Here is a 25,352-nt window from a genome sequence, read left to right on the forward strand (position 1 = left end):
ACGCAACAGGAAGCAGGAAGGAAAACAGACCATGCAATGAAATTTAAGAGGTTCAATAAGAGAAGTATGCACGTGTGTGTGTGTGTGTGTGTGTGTGTGTGTACATGTGTGTGTGCGTGTGTGCATGTGAGTACTCACATGTGTGTGCCTGCACGCATGCATGTGTATGTGTGCATGTGCATTTGTGCACATGTGTGTACCCACATGTGTACATGTTAATTCCTATATAACAAAGAACAAACTTCTTAATTTAGTATTTCCTCATTTAAATCCTTTCATCTGTGTATGTTCAACATTCATTTATTTTTGAGGAAAGGACTACTCAGAGGCATAATCCATTCCTAAAAGGAAGCAATAAAACTTACTTCCCAAAGCACCAGATGGTAATATAAAAAGCTCCTCACAGACTCTCTAGAAAAAGGAGCAGCTCCCATTGGTGGTGTCTCTCATCATCTCTATTCTTCACAAGTAAAGTACTCAGCTATCCTGGAAGAAGCTGTGCACTGTAAAGCATGTAGGCCTTACCCACCCCCTTTTGTCAGAGTAAAGAAATCTTCTATGAAAGATTTCAAGCCATGTGACTTAAGCATCTTGGTGGTAGAAGTCACTATCTTCTTATCTTCATTATCTAGACACTAAAATAATCTAGCAAATGGTAGCTTTTTTATGACAACCGAGTCAATGAAAAACATTTCTTCAAATAGTTCAGACTTATACATTTGACAAAATAACGGCTCTGAAAAGAACAAAAATAATCATTTCTGTATCCCCAGATTGGTATTTTTAATAATAATAAACAGTAAAAATAGTGCCTCAGAAAGCTCACTGGTTTTCTATTGGCCCAAGAATAATCTGCTGAGTTACCCACAGTGAGCTGCAAGTAGTCTGGCAGTCTGTCTCCAGAAGAGAATGGAGGCAAAGTGGACACAGGATACAAGGAGTGGGGAAGCCTCAATCCTGTGCTACCTCCTCCAGGCAGGAAGCTGCACAGACACATCTTGCCAAAAATCTAGTTTCTATTTCTCACACACTGGTCACAAAAATATTCTTTTCTCTCCAAAAACCATTTCTCATAAATGTATGCTTCACTACTTTGGGATACGTCCTCTGGGTGTCATCATCTCACTGCATTGTTAAGGAGTTTCCTCCCTGTCATCTGGAGGGTTCTGTCTCTCCCAGTTACCCCATATGCAGTCTGTGGGCAAATCTCATGCTGAAGCTATTCTTCATTCTTAATTTTAACCTCTTATCTTTCTCTTTCAAAGTTCCCATCTTAATTTAACTTTTCTGTTGAGGCCTTATTTCCTATGTTTTATTATGCTTACTAAATCTTCCAAGCTAATCATTGTTGGGAGTTAGAGAGAGCAAGAAGTAGAATCAATAAAAATATCAAAGAAATTGTGATGATGAAAACTAACCTCCCATGAACACATCAAACAACAAAACCAATTCACAACTCCTCTTAACACTTTTTTATCTATCAACAACATATAATAATTAGATTTCATACTTCTTCAACTTCAAATCAAGTCAAAAAAAAAGAAAGAAAAAGAAAAGAAAAGAAAGTTGTGAAACATCCATGTACTTACTTGGGGATATGGGGAGGTCCTGGATTTTGACTTGGCGCTGGAGAGCCGAGACTTAGCCCCCTTCCTGTTGTCAGTGATGGTAGGTGTGGAGCTGCTGGCATAGGAGAAGGTGGGCTTAGAGGCTGAGATCTGGTCCAGGGAGAGCTGCAGCCCTTTGTATTCTGTGTCTCTGCAGGGTGAAGAACAAAGTCTTTAGTCAGCCACCACAGGGAATAGAGTCATGTAAATCATCGGAAGAGACAGTGCTCCATATATAAAAAGAAAGCAAAAGTTAGTTGTCAAACTGTTTTGCCCCAAACAGCCAGGTTATCCCAGAAAAGCCTCACATTCAACAAATGTGTGTGAATATGGCTGCCTTCCATTGATTTTATTAAATAGAAGATAAGCCTCTCTATTAATTACTCAGATAAGTACTTTTAATAAAAAACCTAAACAGTAACCTTTCTAGTAGCCCAAGAGAAATCTGCTGAGTTACCCCAGTGAACTTCAGGAAGTCCCGCAGCCCTTCTCCTGTAAAGGATGGGTGTTAAGTGGTAGAGTGAGTTTTCATGCCATGGATGGTACAATATGAATTATTAAACCTACTCTAAAGTTTTTCATGTGAATGAACTCAACAGACAACCAATGCTACTGGATCAACAACAATACTCTTGTGATAAACATTCTAAACATTCTTATAGCTAGCTAGCTTCAAATTAGCTAAAAATCCCTTTCAACAGGATGTCAGTCCTCTCAGAGTACATTTTACCACCAGATTTTTTCCATTCCTTCATTATCTAATAAACATTTGTTGTGCTCCTTATACACCAGATGTTGTGTTACATAGAGATAAGAGAATGAAGATGATAACTATAATGTGTAGTAGACTATAATCTATTCAGGAGAAAAACAATATACATACTGACTGCAGGTTGCTATAAAGAGATCAAGGAGCTAATGTTATGAAATCCCCTTGGTTCTGACCACAGGTGCAACCCCAAGGCATTTCAGACATCATCAGATATCTCTTGAAACTTTTAATTTTCTTCAGAGAGTATCAACCCTTCCCTCTAGTCTCTCAAAATAATTTTTTCAAATAGTCTTCTTTATCACTGCTTGTTGGAGAAATCTCTTAAGAATTCCAGAACTCATTGGAATGTGCCAAGGTAACTGACTGATTCTTTTTACTCTCTAGAACACTATGAACTATATATCTCATCATATTTTGCTGCTTTGTACTAGAGGTTAAAAAAAAAGCCTTAAGTCTAATTTGCAATCCCCCCTAGAACACTTATGAAGCATTCATACAGGCATTTTGTGCAAATTTACCAGCTTCTTCTATTTTTTTATCTTACTTTTACTTTCTTCATTTATCCTATGATCATTTTCACTTTTGAGAAGACTAGCAAAATCAAGCAAATTGGAAAATATAATTAGTTACTTCAAAATTACTGTGAGAGATGTTTTTAAGTGTTCTTACTATGAAAAACAAACATTATAAGTACGTTAGCTAGTGTATAAACTACATATGCTTAATTTAGCCACTACACAATATACACCTATATCAAGAACCCTAGTACATGCTATAAATACATGCAATTTACTTATCAACTCAAAAAGGCAAAAGCATAATTCTGACCAGGAGTCTTTCAAGTGAATAGGAATGGAAACCCAATGAACCAGTTTCAGTATTATTGCTGGCATGCAATGGCACGGATCAGCAAACTACAATAGCATGCCATCAGACAGTCAGCATCTGTTAGAGTGAAAATCTTTTTTACTTAGACAAAAAAAGGGGAAACATTTCAGAATATTCCTTTACACTGTGTGAAGATGTGTCACTGTGATTGGTTTAATAAAGAGTTGAATGACCAATAGCTAGGCAAGAAGAGGTCAGGTGGGACTCCTGGGGACAGAGAGGTCTCAGGGAAGAAGAAAAGCGGGGTTGCCAGCCGGATGCAGAGAAAGCAGGACATGAAAGAGGAGAGGTAAAAGCAATGAGCCATCTGACAGCATACAGACAAATAGAAATGAGTTAATTTAAGTTATAAGAGATAGTTAGAAACAAGCCTTAGCTAAGGCTAAGCTTTCATAACTGATAATAAGGCTGGCAGTCCAAAAAAATCCTGCTACATTTGATGTCCAATGTGGGGGCTCGAATGTCTAAACATAGGGCCTGAGAAAGCTAAGAAAAGTTCCGGATAAGGATCTGGATGTGGCTTTCTAGTCTTGCAGTCTCTCAGGTGGGCTGGTACACACAGGTGTCACTACTGCTGCTGCTAGAGCCAGCCACCAGCACCATGTGCTAAGCTGAGCCATGTGGCATTTGACATGGCAGTTTAAGATTGGTCTCAGGTGGTCAGAGAATGCAGCAGGTGGGAAAAAAATAGGACAGATGGGGAAAAAATCTCTATAAAGGTTACAGTATGTTTTTAAAATGTGTGTAGGCTTTAAAAAGAAAAGAAAATAGGTATAAACAGTCATAGAAAAAAGTAGTTTATAAATGATAAGATAAAGTCTTTAAAGAGAGAATAAAATAATATAAAAAGGATAAGCCATGTAAAAATAGAAAACACACAGAGAGTCTGGATCTTATATGGTATCTTGTTGACTTTGAATTTTTTGATTGCTGATGAGTGAATGACAGCTGCTGAGAGACATAGGATTTTAAGAGGAACTGCTAAATTAAACCAGCCTAGATACTTTAGGAATGCCTTAACTTTAAAATGGAAGTCAGAAAATGTATTACTTTGGGAAAGAGATTATACTTTCTTTTCCACAGAAAACGAAAAGCTGTGGATTCATTCAAGGTTGGTAGAGATCAGGTTTGTTCAGGGGAGATGCCCTGAAAATCTTGACTACAGACAAAGAAATAAACATAGAAAAACTGCAAGACAGAGCAAGAGGACCAGACACCAATGAAAAACAGGTGGCCCAGATCATCTAGCCTCTCAGAGTGCCTCTATTACAGTTTCCTCAAAATTCTACATCCAGAACAGCTTCAAGGTGGTTAGCTAATATGGTCCAGCCTCACAGACTACTCCATCCAAGACTGCAGATGAGCCTTGTGCTTTCCCTTTGCACAGAGACTGGACAACAAATGTTATGGCTATTTTTTTTTCAGGGCTTAACCATTATCTCAATTTTCTCAGGTCCTCTAAAGATATCATCATCCCAGACAACAGGAAGCAGTCTAGAGAACACAATGCCTACATTCCCAAGAGGTGGGGTGGGTGATTTTGGGGCATTCAGTGAGTTATAGATGTTTGTCATCATTTAGGTGGTTGCTTACAAGTTGTTATTGGCAATGGTCAGAAAACAAAAACTAAGCAAAGGAAATTAGATTCAGGGATCTCTTTCTGCAGGGAAAAAGGAGGATATACTATAGAAATGATGGGATAAAAGAGTAGATTGTTGAGTCTACTTTTAAACAACAACTAGTCTCAAATATTTTACATTGGTATGGATTTTTCTATATTGGTACAAATTTAAGGTTATTTTTGTTATACTGTGTTTCTACTCTTGTTTAAGGTGTTGTACCTATGCATCTCATTTCATTTAAAAAGATAATGTTAAAGTTTTAGTCCTTGAAAACTGTTTAGGAAAATAAAGAACAGGTTAATAGTAAGTCATTATAACAATCAAACGTATAGTCATGTTAGGTATGTTTTCAAGGTCTTACAGAGATATTTTTTAGACATATAGATGATCTTCAAACACTTCAAAGACCTACAGAATATGACATTTAAAATGTTTTAGTAACATAAGGCTTTCCAAGACAGTGAGACATGTCTGCTCCTGACAGCACTAATCTACTTCAAAAAAGTATGATGGGCATTGAAGAACCTTCATATAGAGTTTACTTTTATTGTGTCAAAGTTAGCTACCAGAAAAAGAAACTGCCCTTGCCTTAACTGCTGAAAGTACACTGTCCAAATTACAAGCAGGACACAAAAGAAAGTGACTTGAACTTTGCCAAGACAGGGTAGGACAGTCCTTCAAAAAATCCTGCTTCACAGAAAAGTCTGTCAGATATTCTTTTATTGTTTTGTTCTGTTTTTTGTTTTTCGAGACAGAGTTTCTCTGTGTAGTTTTGGTGCCTGTCCTGGATCTCGTTCTGTAAACCATGCTGGCCTCAAACTCACAGAGATCCGCCTGGCTCTGCCTCCCGAGTGCTGGCATTAAAGGCATGTCCCACCACCGCCCAGCTCTGTCAGATATTCTAAGCCCATTCTAAGCTGAAGATGGATGCCCCAACATTACAGAGGAACCTTGGGGTGACTGTTCAGACAACCAGATGTCTCTGTCGTTTCTTAGTTTGGGAAGTTACTTGTTCTGCACTTCCTGTTTACTCAGGTAATATTATATCCTTCTCAGATCTCTGATGGGGCTGAAGATTAGATAGTTAAAAATTATAGTTACAGTTTGCCTAAGTTATGATAGAAATTGAATTGGGTACAAAACTTTGGACTCACCTAGAAAAGATAGATAACAGAGCATTTTCTCTGAATTTGTCAAATACTAATGGACTGGACATTATGAATGTATTTCTTACTTGATAATTATTTTTATTGTATATAGTTTTGCATTGTTAGAGTTAAAACCCTTTCCTTTTTATTTAGACAAAAAGGGGAAAATGTTGGGAGATATTTGATGGCACTGTGTAAACATATGTCACTGTGATTGGTTTAATAAAAAGCTAAATGGCTAATAGCTAGGAAGGAGGTATAGCCAGGACTTCTGGACAGAGGAAGCTCTAAGAATAAGAAAGGTTGGGTCACCAGCCAGATATGGAGGAAATAGGATGAGCAAAATGGTAATAAGCATGTGGAAGAATATAAATTTAAAAATGTGTGTTAAGGTATAAGAGCTAGTTAGAAGCAAGCCTAAGCTAAGGCTGAGCTTTCATAATTAGTAGTAAGTCTCTGTGTTAATTTTGGGGTTAATCGTTCAAAAAAGCCTGCTACAAGCATCTTCATCTACAAACTCCACATCTGTGGAGCCACATAACATTGGATTGAGAATATTTTTAATTACATATGTCCTGAACAATATACAGGCTTTTTTCCCATTGTTCCTTATATAACTACACAGCACTTACATTATTTTAAGAATTATAAGTACCTAGAAAACATTAAAGCATATAGGGAGGTGTATGTAGATTATATTCAAATACTACATTTGATATAGGGGACTTCATAGATTTCGGTATCTTTAGGAAAATTCTGGAACCAACACCCTTTGAAATCTGACAATGACTATTCAAATCATTTAATGAGAGCAAAAATATTCTTCTATAAGACAACAAAGATTTTAAAAGAAGTCATACATATACCTTGTCTTCTAAACTCAGGAAATCTGATCATATTACTGTATTGCTCTAATGCCTTCCTTCTGAAGACAGTGGAGACGGGTAGTCCTCAGTCAGAAATGTAATGTGTTCCACAATACATTGTTGTTCTTCCAATATATCAAAGTTTTCCTTCTTTAGCCCCTCACTTTATCCAAACAGTAACCCCTAAACTAAGCTTTTGGTTTCTGGGCATTCTCTTTCCCCCAACATCTTACATCCCATTTGTCCCCTTTGTCAGAAGGCTCTTCCTGACTTCTGAGATCCTTCAGTTTATAATTACTGAGTGTCTCTGCTGTAGGGATCTGTTCTAGAGGGTGTGTAGGGATCAATGAACAAAAGTCCTCTATATCTCAGGAAGGAGGCATCAGGGCTGATACTGAGCGAAGTACAGAGGAGATGAGGAAAATTTCCCTACTCTAACATTTCTTTTCAAATGATTATGATTTCCCCCTGTAAATTCTAAAGTTCTAGAAGACATAAGCAAAGAGATAGTTTGTTGTATTTTGAAGGCAAATGCATAGTATATCACATAAATGGAAGAGAAAGACAAGGACACAACTTTAAAATACTTTTTCCAAACACAATGAATACTAATAACTTAAAACCAGTAGATTTTCTCAATGGGAAAATGATCCTGATGGGTTATGAACTGTGTGACCTGCCTTCCTTTAGAAAATAGAAAGCCAAGCATATTGGACTCTGACAGGAGATAGAGCTTCTACTTTTGAACACTCCATCAAATGCACTTATGTCCACAGAAAACAGAAGATCTATTCAGTACCTGGCATTAACACATGCAAAAATTACTCACCATTGCAAATGTGGCCTATTTCTATACAAGAAATTTATATCTATAAAAGGAAGTAATAGGATTCATTTTTCTTTTCTACACTCTCAGATCCCAGAAGGTCCATATCTGCATTATCTAGTTCTACAAGTTCTTTCTGAATAAGGGAACTCTTGCAAACTCATCCTACCCTACCAACGTTAACCTGATAGTAAAATCAGATAAAGACACAGCAACAACACAAAAAGAAAACTGCATACCACTGTTCCTGATGAATATATACCTAGAAATCCTCAAAGAAATACCAACAACCCAATCTAACAGCACAAAAGATCGCACATAGGGGTGGGCAAGACGGTGCGGCATGTGAAGATACCTGCCACTCAAGCCTAATGAACTGAGTTCAACCCCAGATGCCATGTAAAGATGCAAGTGGGGAACCAAGCCCAAAAAGTTGTCCTCTGGCCTTCATATGTGTTTTGGCCCATATGTTCCCACACAATGATAATAAAAAAAAAATAAGAAGAAAAATTAAGCCAGGCATGGTATCATATGCCTTTAATCCCATCAGAAGGGCAGATGGATCTCTATGAATCCAAGGCCAGATTAATCTACATAGGCAGTTCCAGTACAGCAACATAAAAGAAAGATATTATCTCAAAAAACACAATAAGAAAAAATATTAAACACCATAATCTGTATTCTAAGAATGCAGAGATAGTTTAGCATATGTAAATCAATAAATTTAATTCATCCCACCCAAAAAATAAAAGACAAAAGCCATATAATCACCTGAATAGAAGGAGAAAAATAATTTGAAGACATTAAACACCACTTTATTATATAAACTTTCAACTTATTAAGTATAGAGGGAACATTCCTCAACACTATAAAAACTGTATATAAAAACTCACAGTCAAACCATACTTCTGGAAGGAAAGCTGAAGTCATTTTCCCTAAGATCTAAAGAAAGAAAACGGATATTGACTTAGGGGCTCTATTGCTGTAATAAAACACCAAAAGCATCTTGGAGGTATGAAGGGCTTATTTCAGCTAACAATTCTACATCACAGCCTGTCATCAAAGGAACTCAGGCCAAGAACTCAAGGCAAGAACTGATACAGAAGCCACGGAGGAACACCGCTTACTGGCTTGCTCCTCACAGCTTGCTCAGCTTGCTTCTTATACAACCCAGGACCACCTGGCCAGGGATGGTACAGCTTACAATGGGCTGGTCCCTCTCACATCAATTATTAATCAAGAAAATGCCTCATAGGTTTGCCTACAGGCCAATCTTATGAAGGGATTTCCTCAGTTTATGTTTCCTCTTCTTTAATGACCCTAGCTTGTGTCAAGCTGACAGGGGGCTGGGGGAAAGGACAGATGTCCTCTTCCAATACTCTTATTTAACAGAATACTGGAAATATCAGCCAGAGCAATAAGACAAGGGAACGAAAGAAGACATACAAGTAGGGAGGGAAAAATCAAATTATCCCAGTTTACAGACCACATGAAACGTGAAGGCTCCCTGGAAAGACTGATAGAAATGTAAATAGATGCAGTAAGGTTATATGATTAAAAATCAAAGTTACAGTTTAAATGTAGAATTTATAGCATAGGCTCATGTGTTTGAATAGCTGGTCTCCCAATGATGATACTGTTTTGGAGATTGCTGAACCTTTTGAACTAGGGCCTACCTAAAAAAACTGTGTCACTGAAGATGGGCCTTGAAAGTGATGTCTAGCTTCTGATTCTGGCCTGAGTTTTCTGTTTCCTGATCTACCAGTAACCAAGAAGTTACCACTTCATATACCTACCCCTAGAGACAAAGACAATCTAGCTACCATGCCTTCCTATCACAGTAGACTGCTTCCCTAAACCTAAACAAAGACAATCCAGCTACCATGCCTTCCCATCACAGCAGACTGCTTCCCTAAACTTAAACAAAGACAATCCAGCTACCATGCCTTCCTATCACAATAGACTGCTTCCCCTAAACTTAAACAAAGACAATCCAGCTACCATGCCTTCCCATCACAGCAGACTGCTCCCCTAAACCTAAAGCCAAACTCACTTTTCTCCCTTAAATTACTTCCATCAGATTTGGCAAAAGACAAGAAAATAACACAACCAATATCTAACTGGGGCATGGTAGCTTGTGCCTGTAATCCCTGTACTTAGAAGGATGAAGCAGAAGGACTCCATGAGTTAAAGACTAGCCTAGGCTACAGGATAAGGCACTGTCTTAACAAATAAAATAAAATTTGCATTTTATATACAAAGAGCTAATTGTTGAAAAAGAGGTCAAATAAAGCAACCCTATCGACAAGAGATATTTTTAAGTAAAATATTTAAGAGTAAACTTAACCAGAGAAGTGAAAGTACTCTGCAATAAACATTACAAGGCATTAAACAAACAGATTGAAAAAGACACAAAATCTGACAAGAATTCCTGATGCTTACCGATTGCATTAATTAGTATTGTATAATGTCCACACTACCTAAAGCAATTTAGAGATTTTGTGTAATACCACCAAAAATACGATTAGCAGGCTGGGGGTATAAATCAAGGATAGATCACTTACTATACGTGGAAGAGGCACTGGGTTCAGTCTCTATCACCTAACAGAAAAAAATATAAAGTCTATTCTTGACACAAATACAAAAAAATCCTAAAATTCACATAAGTGCACTACACAAAGAGAGAAAATAGTCTTGAGCACAAGAACAAAGCTGAATGTATCAAAATACCTCATCTCTAAAATACTACACCACCCCTAACCAAGAAGCAACTGGCAATCGATACCTGCTGGGAGAGGGAAAAATCTGTTTTCTCCAATGGAGTGATACTAGATATATCAACCATACCCTAGGACAGGCCTCCTGCTCAGTAATTGCTAACCAAGACAGAATGAACTCCATGTGTGCTTTTTGTTGTGGTAGTGGAGGTGTTTTGGTGGCTTTGCCTTTTTTATTTTGTTTTCTCAGTTTTTGTTTTTTGAGGATTTTTCAACAGGAAAAGATATGAAGTTGAGTGGGAAAGGAGATGGGGAGGATCTGGGAGAACTTGGGAGAGGAGAAAGAATGTAATCAGAAAACATTGTATAAAAAATTTTTAAAGCAATAAAAAATAAAGTTCTTTATACCTGAAAAGTCTACTGCAAGTCTATGCTAGCCAAAAATCATGGTACTGGAATAAAAACATGAGCATAGGCCAACGGGACATAATAGCCAGACCACAAAAGCATAGAAACATACAATGGGGGGAAAAGTTTAACACTTCAGTAAACAGCAAAGGGAAAACGGGCATCTACATATGGAAGACTGTAAATTCCTACTCTCACTATATATATAAAAAAAAAATCAACTCAAGATGGATCAAAAACTTAAATGGAAGGCGGAAACTATGAGATAACTGGAAGAAAATATAGAAGAAACACCTTAAGACATCATGATAGACAATGGTGTTTTGTGTTGTTTTTATAAGATCTCAAGGGCATGGTCAACAAAAGCAAAAATTGAAAAATGGGACCATATCAACCTAAAAAGCTTCTGCCAGCAAAATGAACCTACCAAATAAAAGCAAATATTTGCTAATCATTCAGCTGACAGATGATTACTATCTGGAATATATGAAGAACTCAAAAACCTTAATGACAGAAACTCCCAAATATAACAATTTAAAAATGGACAAGTGGTCTCAATAAAGAGGTCTCAAAAGAACTAGAAATAATCAACAAGCACACAGGAAAAAACTCAATATCACTATCAGGGAAATTTTAAAATCATTAAGATCACAAAAAGATATATCTCACTCCTGTCAGAATTATTAAAAACAAAACAACAACAAAAACAGGAAATACTACTAGAAGTGCAGAGAAACGTGAACAGTTGCACACCACACTGTGAATGAAAATGCAAATTAGTGAACAGTATGATGGCTCCTTTATAATACATTATAATACAGCTATCATACTTCTAAATAAAAGTCAAAAAGAAATGAAAGCAGTGTATAAAAATAAATAGCTAAATTCCTATGCTTACTGCGCACTAATCACAGTAATGGATTCAACTGGAGTTCATGCGCAGATGAGCACATGAAGAAAATCAATCTCTCTCTCTCTTTCTCTCTCTCTCTCTCTCTCTCTCTCTCTCTCTCTCTCTCTCTCTCTCTCTCTCTCTCTCTCCCCTCCCTCCTTCCCTACCTACCTACACACACAAGTATCATTTTGCCATAATAAAGAATGAAATCCTGTAATTTGAAGCAACATGGATGGAACTGAAAGACACTCTGTTAAGTGAAAATTCCAGATGATGGGGCCAGGGATGAAGCTTAATGAGTAGAGTGCTTGCCTAGTAGGCACGAGGAGGTCCTGGTCGGATCCCTGTTACCATGTAAACTAACCATAATAGCACATATCTGTGATTCCAGCACTTGGAAGGGAGAAGCAGGAGAATCAGTTTAACATCATTCTTGGGTACATGTCAAGTCTGAGGCCATCCTAGGCTATACAAGAGCCTATCATTAAAAAAAAAAAAATCCAGACAGAGAAAGACAAATACCACATGTTCTCAAAGTAGACCAGCCAGTACTTGAATCTAGGAAGTGGGGAGGGATGGGGAGAGGGAAGTTGGAAATTTGGTATCAAATAAGTCCTAGTGTTTCATAGCATAGGAGGGTAACTAATATTTGTAGCCTAATTTGTAGCCTATTATATAGTTATAAAGAACTAGAAGAAAAATGATCAAAATCTCCAAAATTATGAAAAAAGAAAAGATAAAGGTTTTAGTTAATATACCACTGCACATTGCATTCATGTGTTGAAATATAAGGATGTATCCCAGAAATGTATATAATTATCATATAATACATGGGAAAATTAAGATATTTTTAAATTCTTTGTAAAACTTTTGTTTGTATGTTTGCTTGTTTGTTTTGAGATAGGGTCTCACTATGTAGCTCTGGTTGTCCTGGAACTCACTCTGTAGACAGGGCTAGTCTCAAACTCACAGAGATCTGTCTCCAAAGTGCTGGGATTAAATTCATGCAACACCACACCTGGCTTGTATAGCTTTCAATAATAAAAATACTACAAATTAAATAAATCCAAATAACATTTAAAATCTAATAAACAGTTCAAAATTGTGCCCATTCACATAATTGTCAAATGTAAGAATTATATAAATACTCTTGATGATTTAATGAAAATGTTGTTCTGATCCTCAACAACAACAAAAAAAACTAAATAACTACCCCAGGTGCTGAAGGGATGGCTCAGGAGTTTAAAACCAGAAAATCCAGCTTTGGTTCCCAGCACTGACATGTTAGCTCACAACTGTCTCTAGTTCCAGGGGATCTGATACCCTCTTCTGGCCTCTGTAGACACCAGGCATGCATGTGGTGTACAAATGTACATGAAGCAAACACTCTTACACATAAAATAAAAAATTATTTTTAATTTTCTAAATTGCTGAAGTTCCACAGATGAGCACAACATCAAGCAGATCAATGTGAAGGCAATCCTGTCTGTTACTAACAACCTGCCATCTAGGCTTCCATTTCTAGTCTGTGATTCACAAAGACATAGTAAGGTTTACAGGAAATCATGCATGAAAATTCAGCAGCACAGTGCCTGGGACAGCAAATACTCAGTCAACAGTGTTATCTCCTAGCTTCTCACTCCACCACCTCATTTTAAATGCACTTCATTGTAAATACTATTTTTTTTGAAAGAGAGAAACAACATAAACATGGTGGGTAGGGAGACAGGGAGGATCAGGGAGGAGTTGGGGAAGGAGGAAAACATAATCAGAACAGATTATATGGAAAAATGTTTTAATTCTAAAAAAAAAAATAAACACTCCTTACATTGTATTTTTCTTTTCATCCCAAATGCATTTTAATTTGGTCTGTTACATTTCGGGTTTTAAGCTCTAGTGCATGTGGTCAAAATACTAAGATAAGTTCTTTTTTGCTAAGTAAGCACATGGAATCATAAGAGCAACACAGTCATGCAGTGTAACTCAGCCTTCCTTTTTCTCTATTCAAAACTCCAACGGCTCCATAGATCTGTTAGGATGAAAAGCATAATAGAGAAAAATACCCACTTAAAGACATTTCAAGCAGTTGACGTGCTGCCAAGAGTAGCTCTGAGTAGCAGATTTGGGAAGAACAAAGCATTTGTTTTACTTTTAGACTTCTATTAAATTGAGCATTTCATTTATATCGCTTAAAGGGCTAGATGCTCATGGGGATTACAAGTTTCATTTCCTTCCTCCAATCTCGGACACCAGGAGAAGTCTGGCTCTACTTCTCTCCTTGTCCTTCAGTGAAGCAATTCTGGTACCACACATGTACTCAAGATTACATGTATGCTTAGTGAAGCCATTTATTTAACACTTCCCTCCTGGTGTAAGGCCAAAATATATTCAGCTTCCACAGACATTAGATTCCAAAGAGTTGGTTGGGGAACATGAGTCAGGTGATTTTTAACAACAACGAAAAAGACATGGTCTTGTTCTTCAAGCTCTCTTGAGATACAATATATATTCAGGCCTCCACAATTTATCTTTTTAAGGGCAGCTCATACTGGCCTCCAGACATGATTGGCATATTGAAAGGAGAACTACTGGTATATAGTACTTGATATATTCTTCAAAAGGCTATTAAGAATGATTTACATTTGGTTTTCTCTCCTTTTAATGATTTGTACAAGAGCTGCAGACATTCTTGGGTACCTCTCACTCTGAAAGCAATGAGAGATAAGTAACATGCAATCACTTGGACTTGTCGGTTTCAATCTCATCCATATTTGCAGACCAAAATAATCATCTTATTCCATAACAAACAGTCAAAAATCATCCATTTTTCAAAATTAGCCATCCATTTTACTTTAAACTTTATAATAGCCATGTACATATTTGGAATAACTCAAATTTCCACGCTCACTTCACTGGCCTTCCTCAGCCTTTCTTTAACAATGCACCACAACCATTCATTAAGTCAATGCCAACTTGTCATGTGAAAAACTCTCTGTGACACCCTTGTAAAGCTAATGAAAGTAACTTTCCACCTCAGAGATATACATTAGCATCATCTCTATCACTGCAACCAGGGCACAGTGCTTAAGATTCACAACCTTGCAATTTGTGCACAAGGAAGCAAGCAACAACATTGCTCAGGTTGTTTCTAGAGTCTTTACAAAAGTGTTTCTTCCCGACACCACACTGTATTCTATTTTCTTTTTAGAAAACTGAACTTTTGTTTATGATATAACAATTTTGGATCTGCATGTCATCCTGGAGCTTCTTTGGATACATTATGCTTCATGACAATTCTTAAAAGATGTTGCCAGATTTCCTAGCTGAACTATTTTTTTAAACAGCTGAAATTGATCAAATTACCCAGGCAAAACGTGGAAACAAAGACACACAACTGATTTGGCTCCAAAGGCACTGATTGAAATAAGCAGAGGATTGCAGTAAACCATGATCAGATTAAGTGGGGATGAATGTGCCTACACTAAACTTTTTAATTGGATTCTAGAGTCACTCTTACACAGTGCATGATCTTCTTTGTATTCTGGCAGAGTTACTGCCTCGCCACCAGTAAGTCTTGGCAGCAGAGAGACCTGCTTTATGTTTCATATTCAGGCTCCTATGGAGCCCAGCAGAAAGAGATGATAAGGAGGATTCTGTACTGAGAAGCTCACAGATGAAGACAGTCTGGTGAAAATTAGGCTAAGGCACCTTTGGAAATGAAATCATCTCATACAAATAAGTAGATTCTTGTTTGTACCATAGTCGTTCCCCAAAACTCTTTGCTTTTATAAACAGTGCCTTTACCTAAAAACCATCTTTCTCCACAACTTTGAATGAGTTGCTGTGAGACCTTTTTAAATTCCCAGATTATAATTGATAATGACTCTGAAATACTATGAGATCATAAGTCAAAGAGTCAAATTTTATTTTACTGTTGTAGTAAATTCAGTTATTTTATCAAATTGTAATTCAAGCGTATATAATATTTAGGAAAACTAGAATACTAAAGTCACTTCATCCTAAACTACTTTTTCTAACTGCCGAAATTATATGGAAGAAGATAAGAGGAATAACATTTTAAATCCCAAGAGAAATAAATTTACAGTCTGTTAATGACTGCAATATCTCCACAATAAAAAGTTATAAAAGGATGCACAAAGTGTTTAGGAATATTCCAGAGGTTTAGTCTCATGAATAATAATCTATATACATTAAAAAGCAGGCAACAGAAGATAATTTTGCTTTTAATTTGGCAGAAATATTTTTAATGAAAGTCCTAATGACACACACTGGAGGAAACAGACATTCACATTGCTACTGCTAAAAGAGCAGAGCAGTCACACCTCCCGAGTCTTGAGAACGTTCACATTCTTAAGTCCAGCCACTTCACCTCTAGCAATATAGATGTGTTCTTAGAAAAGAGAAAATAATTTTATGAAAATAATGAGAAATAATTATCAAATATCTATATATAAAGATGTTTATTGGCATAATTTCTTATATTCAGTTAGAAGTACGAAATAACCAAATATAAAGGAATTACTAAGTTATGGTATATCCTTGTGATAAAATTTTATATAGCTGGTAATCCTTTGACTCCAATGATGTGAAAAATACAATAAACGGATTTTTTTTTCTTTTTAGGTTAAGAAGTACTATATATGTATAATGAGAGGCAATGAACTAAAGTATTAAGCGTAGATATCTAGAAAACAGACAAAAATGTCTTTTGTCATTTCATAGTTCTCTGTACTATCATATTTTCTCTATAATGAGCATATTGGGCTTTTAAAATCAAAACAAATATATCTTTTAAAAAACACTAATTGAGTCAAATTTCAAGTACTCCTACCATACACCGAGTAGTTCCCCAACTTCTATTTCCAAGATTTTCTATTTGTGCATATTACATACAAAAGACAAAGCACTACTGAATTCTTTTTCATAAGTTTAACATCTTAGTAATACTATTTATGATTTTTAAGTGTTCAAACAAACATATGTTTTCTTAGTGCATAGACATTTTACTGTGTTCTGATCTATTTTTCACCTTTGTTACCTTATGTAATTGTGTGCCTCTGAAGGTTTTCATGTGAACTATTTCAATGTTCAAATGAAGTGAACTAATTTGGGGGCATGTTTCTTGCTATGAGGAATTTTTAATTTTTATGTTCAGAAAAGCATTCCCTATTTTGATGCTAGAGTTTTAAGTATAGCTGTTCATCCTTTAGGTTTAAGACCCAAACTGGGGCTGGAGAGATGGCTCAGCCGTTAAAGGCTAGGCTCACAACCAAAAATATAAGACCCAAACTGTGTTGATCTTATAACTTTTGTGTTTCTTATTTTCTTAGAAGACAGGAAGATTTTGGTTTTTATAAGACAGATCAAAAAAAGATTAAACACAAAATTCCATTTCAAAAATGGAATACATTAAAACTAGATAATCTTCCTTTTCACTTCCTAAATTGCTAATCATTTGTCGTTTGTTTGCTTTGTTTCTTGTTTCTTCATTTTGTTTTTAAAGATAATGTATCGTTAACACAGTTTGTCTTCAACTCACTATGCAGCTGAGGATGATCTTGAACTTCTGATCCTCCTGCCTCTGCCTTCTCAGTGCTGGGATTACAGACATGTACCACTATACCTGGCTTATGTGGTGTTAGAGATCAAAGCCAACTCTTGACTCTAGAATAAATTACATCTTATTCCCTTTGAGAGGAGAGTTATTTTGTTTGAGTTAACAACTGCCTTGCATTTGGCTTAGTCTCTATTCCCATAGGAACCTTCTCTCACCTAGTTCTTCTGATCCTCAGCAAAACTGATTTCTAAACCCTAAAAGTATCCCCTAGCAGAGCACATAAAAATAGCACAACAATTTTTGGCTCCAGAAACAGGAAAAAAAAATCTGTAGTCAAAAGACCATAATCATCTCATTACCCTAGGAAACTTGATTCCATATTAAACGCTATAGGCTCCCCAAATTCTACCCCCAGAACCTATGTAAGGAAAGCCCAGAAGCCAAATGATTCACACTGTTGGAAAGTTCTCCCTGCTCTACACATTACAAAGCTCACATTTGTATATCACAGCCACATAAAGGCTCAGACTTTGAACTATCCAGGAAAAGACAGCAGAAATGACGCATGATACAATGTGCTAGGATGCACAAGTCGTTGTTTGTTTAACTTAAATATTTTAAAGTATGTCCTGTAACATTTATTCTTGATTAACCCTCTTCTGGATAGTTAATCATTAATGATTTCTTTACAGTTGCTGTGCAAACAGTTCACTCCTGCCGATGACATATCAAATCTCAGGGACATGTTCTTTAATTGGATTCATTTATTTCTAATCTCCTTAAGCCCTTACTACTGTAATGCTTGACTAAATATACATTAAACTCCATTATTTAAACAGCTAAAATAAATTTGAGATGTATTTTATGAATAAAAATTCATAATTCATCAAATGTGTGCCTCAGGAATCGTTTTAAATTGTCTGACCAGGATCTTGTTAAAGAAAAGTTTCAATGATTGGTAGAGAATTTGGGATGCCCACTGAAATGACAAATTTTCATTTTGTCTAGTTGAAATCAGCCATTATAATACTATACAAAGTACATGGTCATCAATGGATGAATAGGTAGCTGACTATTGTTATAATTTACGACAACGACTCAGAAGTCGTTTACTGACAAACATTAAAATACATTTATTTCTTTAGCCTTAGATATTTGGTCCAGAAAGAGATGATAGTGCATTTCCCATCTGTTAACTTTCTTTGATTCAACTCGTGCTCCTCCTCTGAACACAGTAGCCCCCAAACTTTCAGCACACCTCAGAAAGCATCTAATCAGTTTGTTAAAACACAGCCTGCTGGACTCTACCCTTTTCCATTTACTAGCAGGTCTAGGATGCAGTCCAGAAATGTACATTTTGACTTATTCTCCAATGGTGCTGATGCTGGAAGCAGGGACATACTTTGAAAAACAGAGCAGTTGTTATCTGGGATGAAAATATCAAAGCGATCATGTGAAAGGGGTGTACAGAAAGATGGAAAACAGGTGGCCAAGAAAGCAGCTCTCACTGAGATATTTTCTCAGAACCTGGCTGCAGAGCTGCAGCTCAGTCCCCAAGGAGCTTCTCTTCTCTCATCACTGGTGATCCTGTTCCACTCCTCTGACCTTACGTTCCATACCTTGATGATCTCCATTCACTGTCTAAGACCTTTCCACTTTACCAGAACTGAAGTCCAATATGTGACTTTTCCAGGCATCAAACCCTAACACACAACTCTGTTTGCTGCCACTGCCTGCAAAACTGCTTTGTCCCACATCATCCACGTTGCTCGGGCTAAAACTCTAGGTATTCTTGATTCCTCTCATTTTCTCACAACATATCTAATATTTCTGCAAGCTGCCTCTCGTCCACCTATAACAGACACTCTGAAACTTGACTGGATGAAAGCCTGGAGTTTCTGCTGTCATCTTGTAATACACCATAGCCCTACCAGACAGCCCGGCATGCAGCAGACACTGGGAAAATATTCGTTGAGTATTCACACCATTCCCAGCTTGCTTTAGACAGAACTTAAATCTAAAACATCCCTTACAATCCCTTTAATTATCACAACAGAAGTTAAGCTGATTCTAATGACAGAAATTTGTTTATAATAAAAGTCCTATTGAGTCAACTGAGAAGACACACAAACAGAAAAGAAATTAAATTGTAAAATGCCTGCGTCGTCTCTAATATTTCCCCGTTTTCAATTAGCTTTGACAATAGAACACCACACCACACTCTGCTAGTGCTTTACATGCTCTAATTGAAGGAGTGAAATCAGCTCCCACTCTGCCCTTACCTTTGTGTGCCTCATTCTTCCAGTACTCCTGACCCCCATGGGGTCCAGCACCCAAATATAACACAACACAATGAGTGCTTCCCTTTGGCAGAACTGCAGAATGATTTCCACAGTGAAGCTAAATACTGTAACTTCCACCATTTCGAGTCTTCTAATAGCTTGGAAAATTAAAATGCAGAACTCTGAATTCAATTTCATTATATCTGGAGGGGAAAAGGTAGTTTTTTACCTGCCACATATTTGGACAGCAATAGCAACCACATAAAGAGCTGAAGAAAGTAAATTTCCTGGGTTTTTACCTTTCAGTCACCAAAACACCTTACAGTCTCCAGAAACATGTAAAGTAAAATGGTGAGTGGACAGCAAGCCCCAAACCCCTAAGAATACCAAAGCCACAGATTCTACTTCTGCAGTGGTTAGGAGACATATGAGAGCCACATTCTAAGGATACATTACCAGAGAATGAGGCTGTCGATGAAATGTAAAAAGTGGCAAGGGACTTGGGTTAAAAAGTACAAACACTGAGAGAATCCTACCTTAATGGATACCTTTATGATATCCAGTTCAATATAATGAGGCTATTTCCAAGATCTAGCTAGCAGCTTGTATTAGCACAGCTTTGCTGATGTGGATACAACAAATTCTGTTTGAACAAGAAATCCCTGAGAAAGAAAGATCCTTTGCCGGGCTCTATCCACTTTACAATCAATCACAGGAAAAAATATCCTTCTGGTGAAGACAGCAGCTCCCATTTGAATCCTGACAAAATACTAGATGTTCTAAACAAAATGATGTTCAACGAGAGACATTTATCAACTGCTTATTTTTTGAAAAATCATTATTTTGATGCTTAAATTGGTAAAGGGGGTGATGGGATTGGGTATGAGGCATGAGACTATTGCATGGGAGCTGACTAAATCCAGATGCATACAATTATATTGGAATAACTCACTCTGTGAAGACCTCAAATTAAAAGAAGGAATAACTCTATAGATCTTGGCAAAACATCTGCAAGATGTCACCAGTTACTTCATAAAATGCCAATGTTGGGCATTTAAATGTAGAGTAGCTACTTCGTTTTTCTCACCCTAATACATCGCCATTTTATGAAGAGCATACCAAAAATGCCATCCAATGCAGTCCAGGATCTGGGTCAGTATACTGCTTACACTGCTAGCTGTAACACATTGACTGAGACACCTGTTCACACTGAGCCCTTGCATCAGCCGTTACAATAGGATTCCATCTTTCTCCTCAACTTGCCCAAGCATGATAGTTAACAGAGCAATTCTCAGAGACACCAGCAGTGCCTAGGAAACATCCCTTATAAAGAAAATAATTTTTAAATTATTACTGAAACCAGACAGACATGATGGTGCATGTTTTAATCCCAGCATTCTGTAGGCAGAGGCAGATGGATCTCTGGGCTATGTATAGAGACTCTGTCAAAAAAAAAAAAGGAAATTACGGAAACCTAAAATTATTGACAGTATTCTGAAAGTGCAATAAATCTACAAAGGTAGCCTAGAGTGATTTTCAATGTAAAAATTCATTGTGATTAATAATTCTATTAGGTATCAACCTAAAATAGTGAAATTCCATTTAAAACAAAAGAAAAAAAATTGTCCTAACATCAGTCCAGAAGGACAAAAATCAACTCAGGTACAGCTGAGTAATGAGATACAAAGGCTCATGTGAGAATTAGAATTGTAGCCAGGGTGTCTGTTGTATTGGATTCTCCCCTCAGCTCCACCCCCACCCCTTTCTCTCTCCCTCTCCCTCTCTCTCTCTCTCTCTCTCTCTCTCTCTCTCTCTCTCTCTCTCTCTCTCTCTCACACACACACACACACACACACACACACACACACACACACACAGAGTTGGGGGCAGGGAACACTCCAAATAAGCCCAGCTCCTAGCACTCCCTCCCCTCCCTGCCCACCACCTGGCCAGGGAAGACTCTGAGCAGCCCTGTGCAGACTAGGAAGGAACTAAGCTGGGCTGTGGCACTCTGGCTCTCTCTTTCTTATGTAGATAGAAGCACTAGCCTTGTGGAAAGCCTTTTCTTCACCAGCAGGCCTAAAGGGAAGTTGTACTTAACACTTTTTTCATTCCCACCCCTGACCCCCAAAGACATTTGTCACTCATTTTGATGTGGCACCTGTCATATACCAGGTACCCAGCAAATCTTCTGTAATATTTTATAATTTAAATCATTTGTAAAGACTCCTAAAAACTGAAGGACCTAACAATGCTTCAAAATGACTACTGATTTGTTATTCTTAAGCAAACTTCAGCCTTCCTAAAACTTACGCTTTTCTTCTTTCAAAGCCCAAAGACTCATATATATTTGTTTGGGGCTCATTTGTGTGCTAAACGATACTTTTTATTTCATTAAAATAAGCATCCTATTAATAGACATTTTCTCAATGTTATTTTGAATTGAGCATAATGCTAATACACTCACACATTTCCTTTAATATTCAGAATGATTCTAGGAGGTAAAGTGCCCACATTTTACATATTAAAGCAACTTGCCTGGTCACAGAGCTGGTGATAATCTGCTGGGAATAATCAATAGACTCTTGGCTACTATACTATCTTGAATGACAGTAATACTGAAAGCTCATTTTATAACACGTTTTTTCAAATGCCTTGTCAGGAATTTCCAGGGTTTGAAGTATCCTAATAAGAAGCCTACTGGTTAGATTGCACCATAGTTTCATAAGAACAGAATTTGAGAGGCAAATGCAGCCTTTTGGCCCTGCAAATTCAGATTAAGTCCCACACTGACTTTGCACTTACTTCCCTGTCCCAATACAAATCTCACAGTTTCTTTCTCAAAATCAATTTCAATATAAATCCACTATATATGGCAGTACTATACATTCTTTTCAATAATATTTAAATTCAATTTAGAATACTGATATCTCAAACTTTCAAAACTATGTTCTGTGCATAGGTACAAAATTATTATTAATTATTACTAAATTCATGTTGAATACATACCACTAATAATTTGTAGAAAACAAGATCCTTGAGAAAAATAACTTCTAAAGGCCCAGCTTCAGCAATAGTTCAGAGAGAAGGGCAGAAATGCTTACTTTCATCAGTAGCAGAGAAGAGCCATGCTGCAAATGGACACAACTCACTAGCCCATGTCAAAAGATCCTAACCCTGTTTCAAAGGATCCCAACGCTGTTTCCAACCCTTTAAATCCTATGCCTTTCCCTGGAAATTCGCCATCACCTTGAACTCTGTGCCTTCAGCAAACAACAAGTGTTCCTAGCTCCATTTCAAACTGGGCCAACCCGACTTCTCAGGCTAGGTGGGTCTCTTCGGTTCGGCTAAACCAGCTATAGACTGCTTGAGCTTTCGTGATGCCCAGAACATGCACAGGTGATGTAAAACAATGAGGTCAAAAGGCCCCACTGAACACCATCAAAAAGGCAAATGTGGGGCTGGAGAGATGGCTCAGAGGTTAAGAGCACCAACTGCTCTTCCAGAGGTCCTGAGTTCAATTCCCAGCAACCACATGGTGGCTCACAACCATCTGTAATGGGATCTGGTGCCCTCTTCTGGCCTGCAGGCATACATGCAGACAGAACACTGTATATATAATAAATAAATAAATCTTTAAAAAAAAAAAAGGCAAATGTTTCACGTTGTACGCACTTGAAATTATAGTTACTAACAGCAGTGAGCTACAGTTACTAAAAAAGCACTGGTTCCAATTAAATGAGAGACATAGTAAAAGCTTGACTCCTCTAAATGTTCCTTCTCTCTGGGAAAGTAACTTCTGCCCCGTGCTCTCAGCCATCCTAGTACAGAGAAGGCCCTGAGTAAACCCTGGCTACCCTCCCACCCAGCAGATATCATCCTGCTCATGATGGCAACAGCAACAACTGCTGAGCCAAAATGAACCATAGAAACCACACACAGGGGCACAGCCTTCATATTATAGAGTTAAGGAACTGTGTAGAAAGAAGAAGTTTATAAATACCCAAATTTTTTGTGGATTTATGGACTTAAAAATTCAAGACCCAGTAAAACCCCAGACACTATCAGAGTCCTACACAAAATAAGCCTCTTCTCAACCCTCTGGGCTTTGCCATCACCATAGACAATCCTTTTCTTTCCAGATCCTTGGAACTTGGAATGCCCAGAACACAGGAAAGGAAGAACGGTGTCCTTCAACCAAGACAAAAGGTGCAGGTTCTTGATTACAGGTCTTCATCAGAAATTTCCACATTTCATTTAAGCCCCAGCCAAGTCATCTTTGTATAACAGTGTAAACACACAGCACTTTAACCCAGGGAATTTTCTATCACTACCTGCTCATCTGGAAAGACAAGTATCATAAGCCAATGGGCATAAAGCACAGAGAGAAACACTAAGAAGAGCAGTAGCAGCTTTTTAGTAAATTATTAAGGTACACAGAGCCACACACACTGAAGGTTGAACTTAGTGCTGCAGGCATACTAGGCAAGCACTTTACTTCCAGGCTGTATTTTATTTTGATATAAGATTGCACTAAATTGCCAGGGCTAAACTTGAACTTACCCTGTAGCCCAGACAGGCCTGGAACTCGTGATGTTCCTGCCTGAGCTTCTGGGATAGCTATGACTGCAGGTTTATATCACCAGGTCCAGCTACAGACTCAGAGCTTATACCAAATATAACAGTATTCCCCAAAACGAGACTGTAAGGAAACAAAAGCACACTTTCCTGTAATTGAAATAAAGCTCCTTTTGAATTCTGAACCACTTCTGCATGTCTCAGCCTCCAAATAAGGCAATGACACATGCTTTCCTATTATATGACTCAAAGACCAGAACCCTTTCCCGTCAACAAACGAGAAAGCCAGAGAAGAGGTAAGGCTGCTCACACCTGTAGATAACCAAGCCGTCATCACCTAGAAAGGAAGGGGAGGTCTGTGAGTCTATATCCTCTATGTCACAGCAGCAATAAAGGGAGGAGTGGAGTCCAGAAGGGAAGGAGGAATCAGGCAGTTCCCAGCAATCAGACAGTAGCACAGTAACGAAAGGAATGAGTGGACGTTCCCAACACTCAAGTACAACCACAAGGGACAACTGCTATCATCGAACCATTTCTCTCAAAGGAAGAAATGGAAGCACACATAGTCCGTCTTGAAATATCCCACTACCACAAAAGATAACTTGTGTTAAATCTGATAAACAGGATTACTTATATTAGCAAATCACTAACATCTGATTCAACATGTTTTACAAGAACATAAAATGTTAAACCTGGTAGCAGAAATGAAATGAGTAATAACAACAACATATCTGTAATCTAGAGAGATGCAAGAAATTATAAAAAAAAATTATGACCTACATTACTATTATAGTAATATTAAAAATATCCTTAATAAGACTTGAGGGGGAAATTCTATGCTGTTAATTAAATATCACTGATAAGATGTCATCACTATGCTTTAGGAACAAAAAATGTTAATATCTGAATGCACAGTTCTGAAGCTGCAATGTCAAGGCAGCTTTTTAATCTTCCACCATGAATTCACATTAAAGCCCACTCTGAAGTTGGATGGGCTGACCACTATAGGCCTTTCTTACTTAAACTCAACTCTACCCCTCTGACTTTTCCTCCCCTAAACCAGCTCCACTCTCACCCTCATACAGAGAAAGGCGAAATGCTGTCATTGACACAGAGCCTTTAATTCTAGCTTTCGGTCATAAAAGGAATGAGGACAGATTAGTCT

At 37.4% G+C, this 25,352-nt stretch overlaps 1 protein-coding gene across 1 annotated transcript in view; it reads right to left on the reverse strand.

Annotated features, from left to right (window-relative positions):
- Sim1 (SIM bHLH transcription factor 1) overlaps positions 1-25,352 on the reverse strand; it is a 77,329-nt gene that overhangs the window by 29,276 nt on the left and 22,701 nt on the right. The window contains exon 10 of the mRNA XM_059272424.1: positions 1,590-1,758. Within this exon, the coding sequence (XP_059128407.1) occupies positions 1,590-1,758 (169 nt within the window). The remainder of the gene's footprint in view (positions 1-1,589; positions 1,759-25,352) is intronic.

The sequence above is a fragment of the Peromyscus eremicus genome, chromosome 8b (genome assembly GCF_949786415.1).
Source record: "Peromyscus eremicus chromosome 8b, PerEre_H2_v1, whole genome shotgun sequence".
In the NCBI taxonomy this organism is placed as follows: domain Eukaryota; kingdom Metazoa; phylum Chordata; class Mammalia; order Rodentia; family Cricetidae; genus Peromyscus; species Peromyscus eremicus.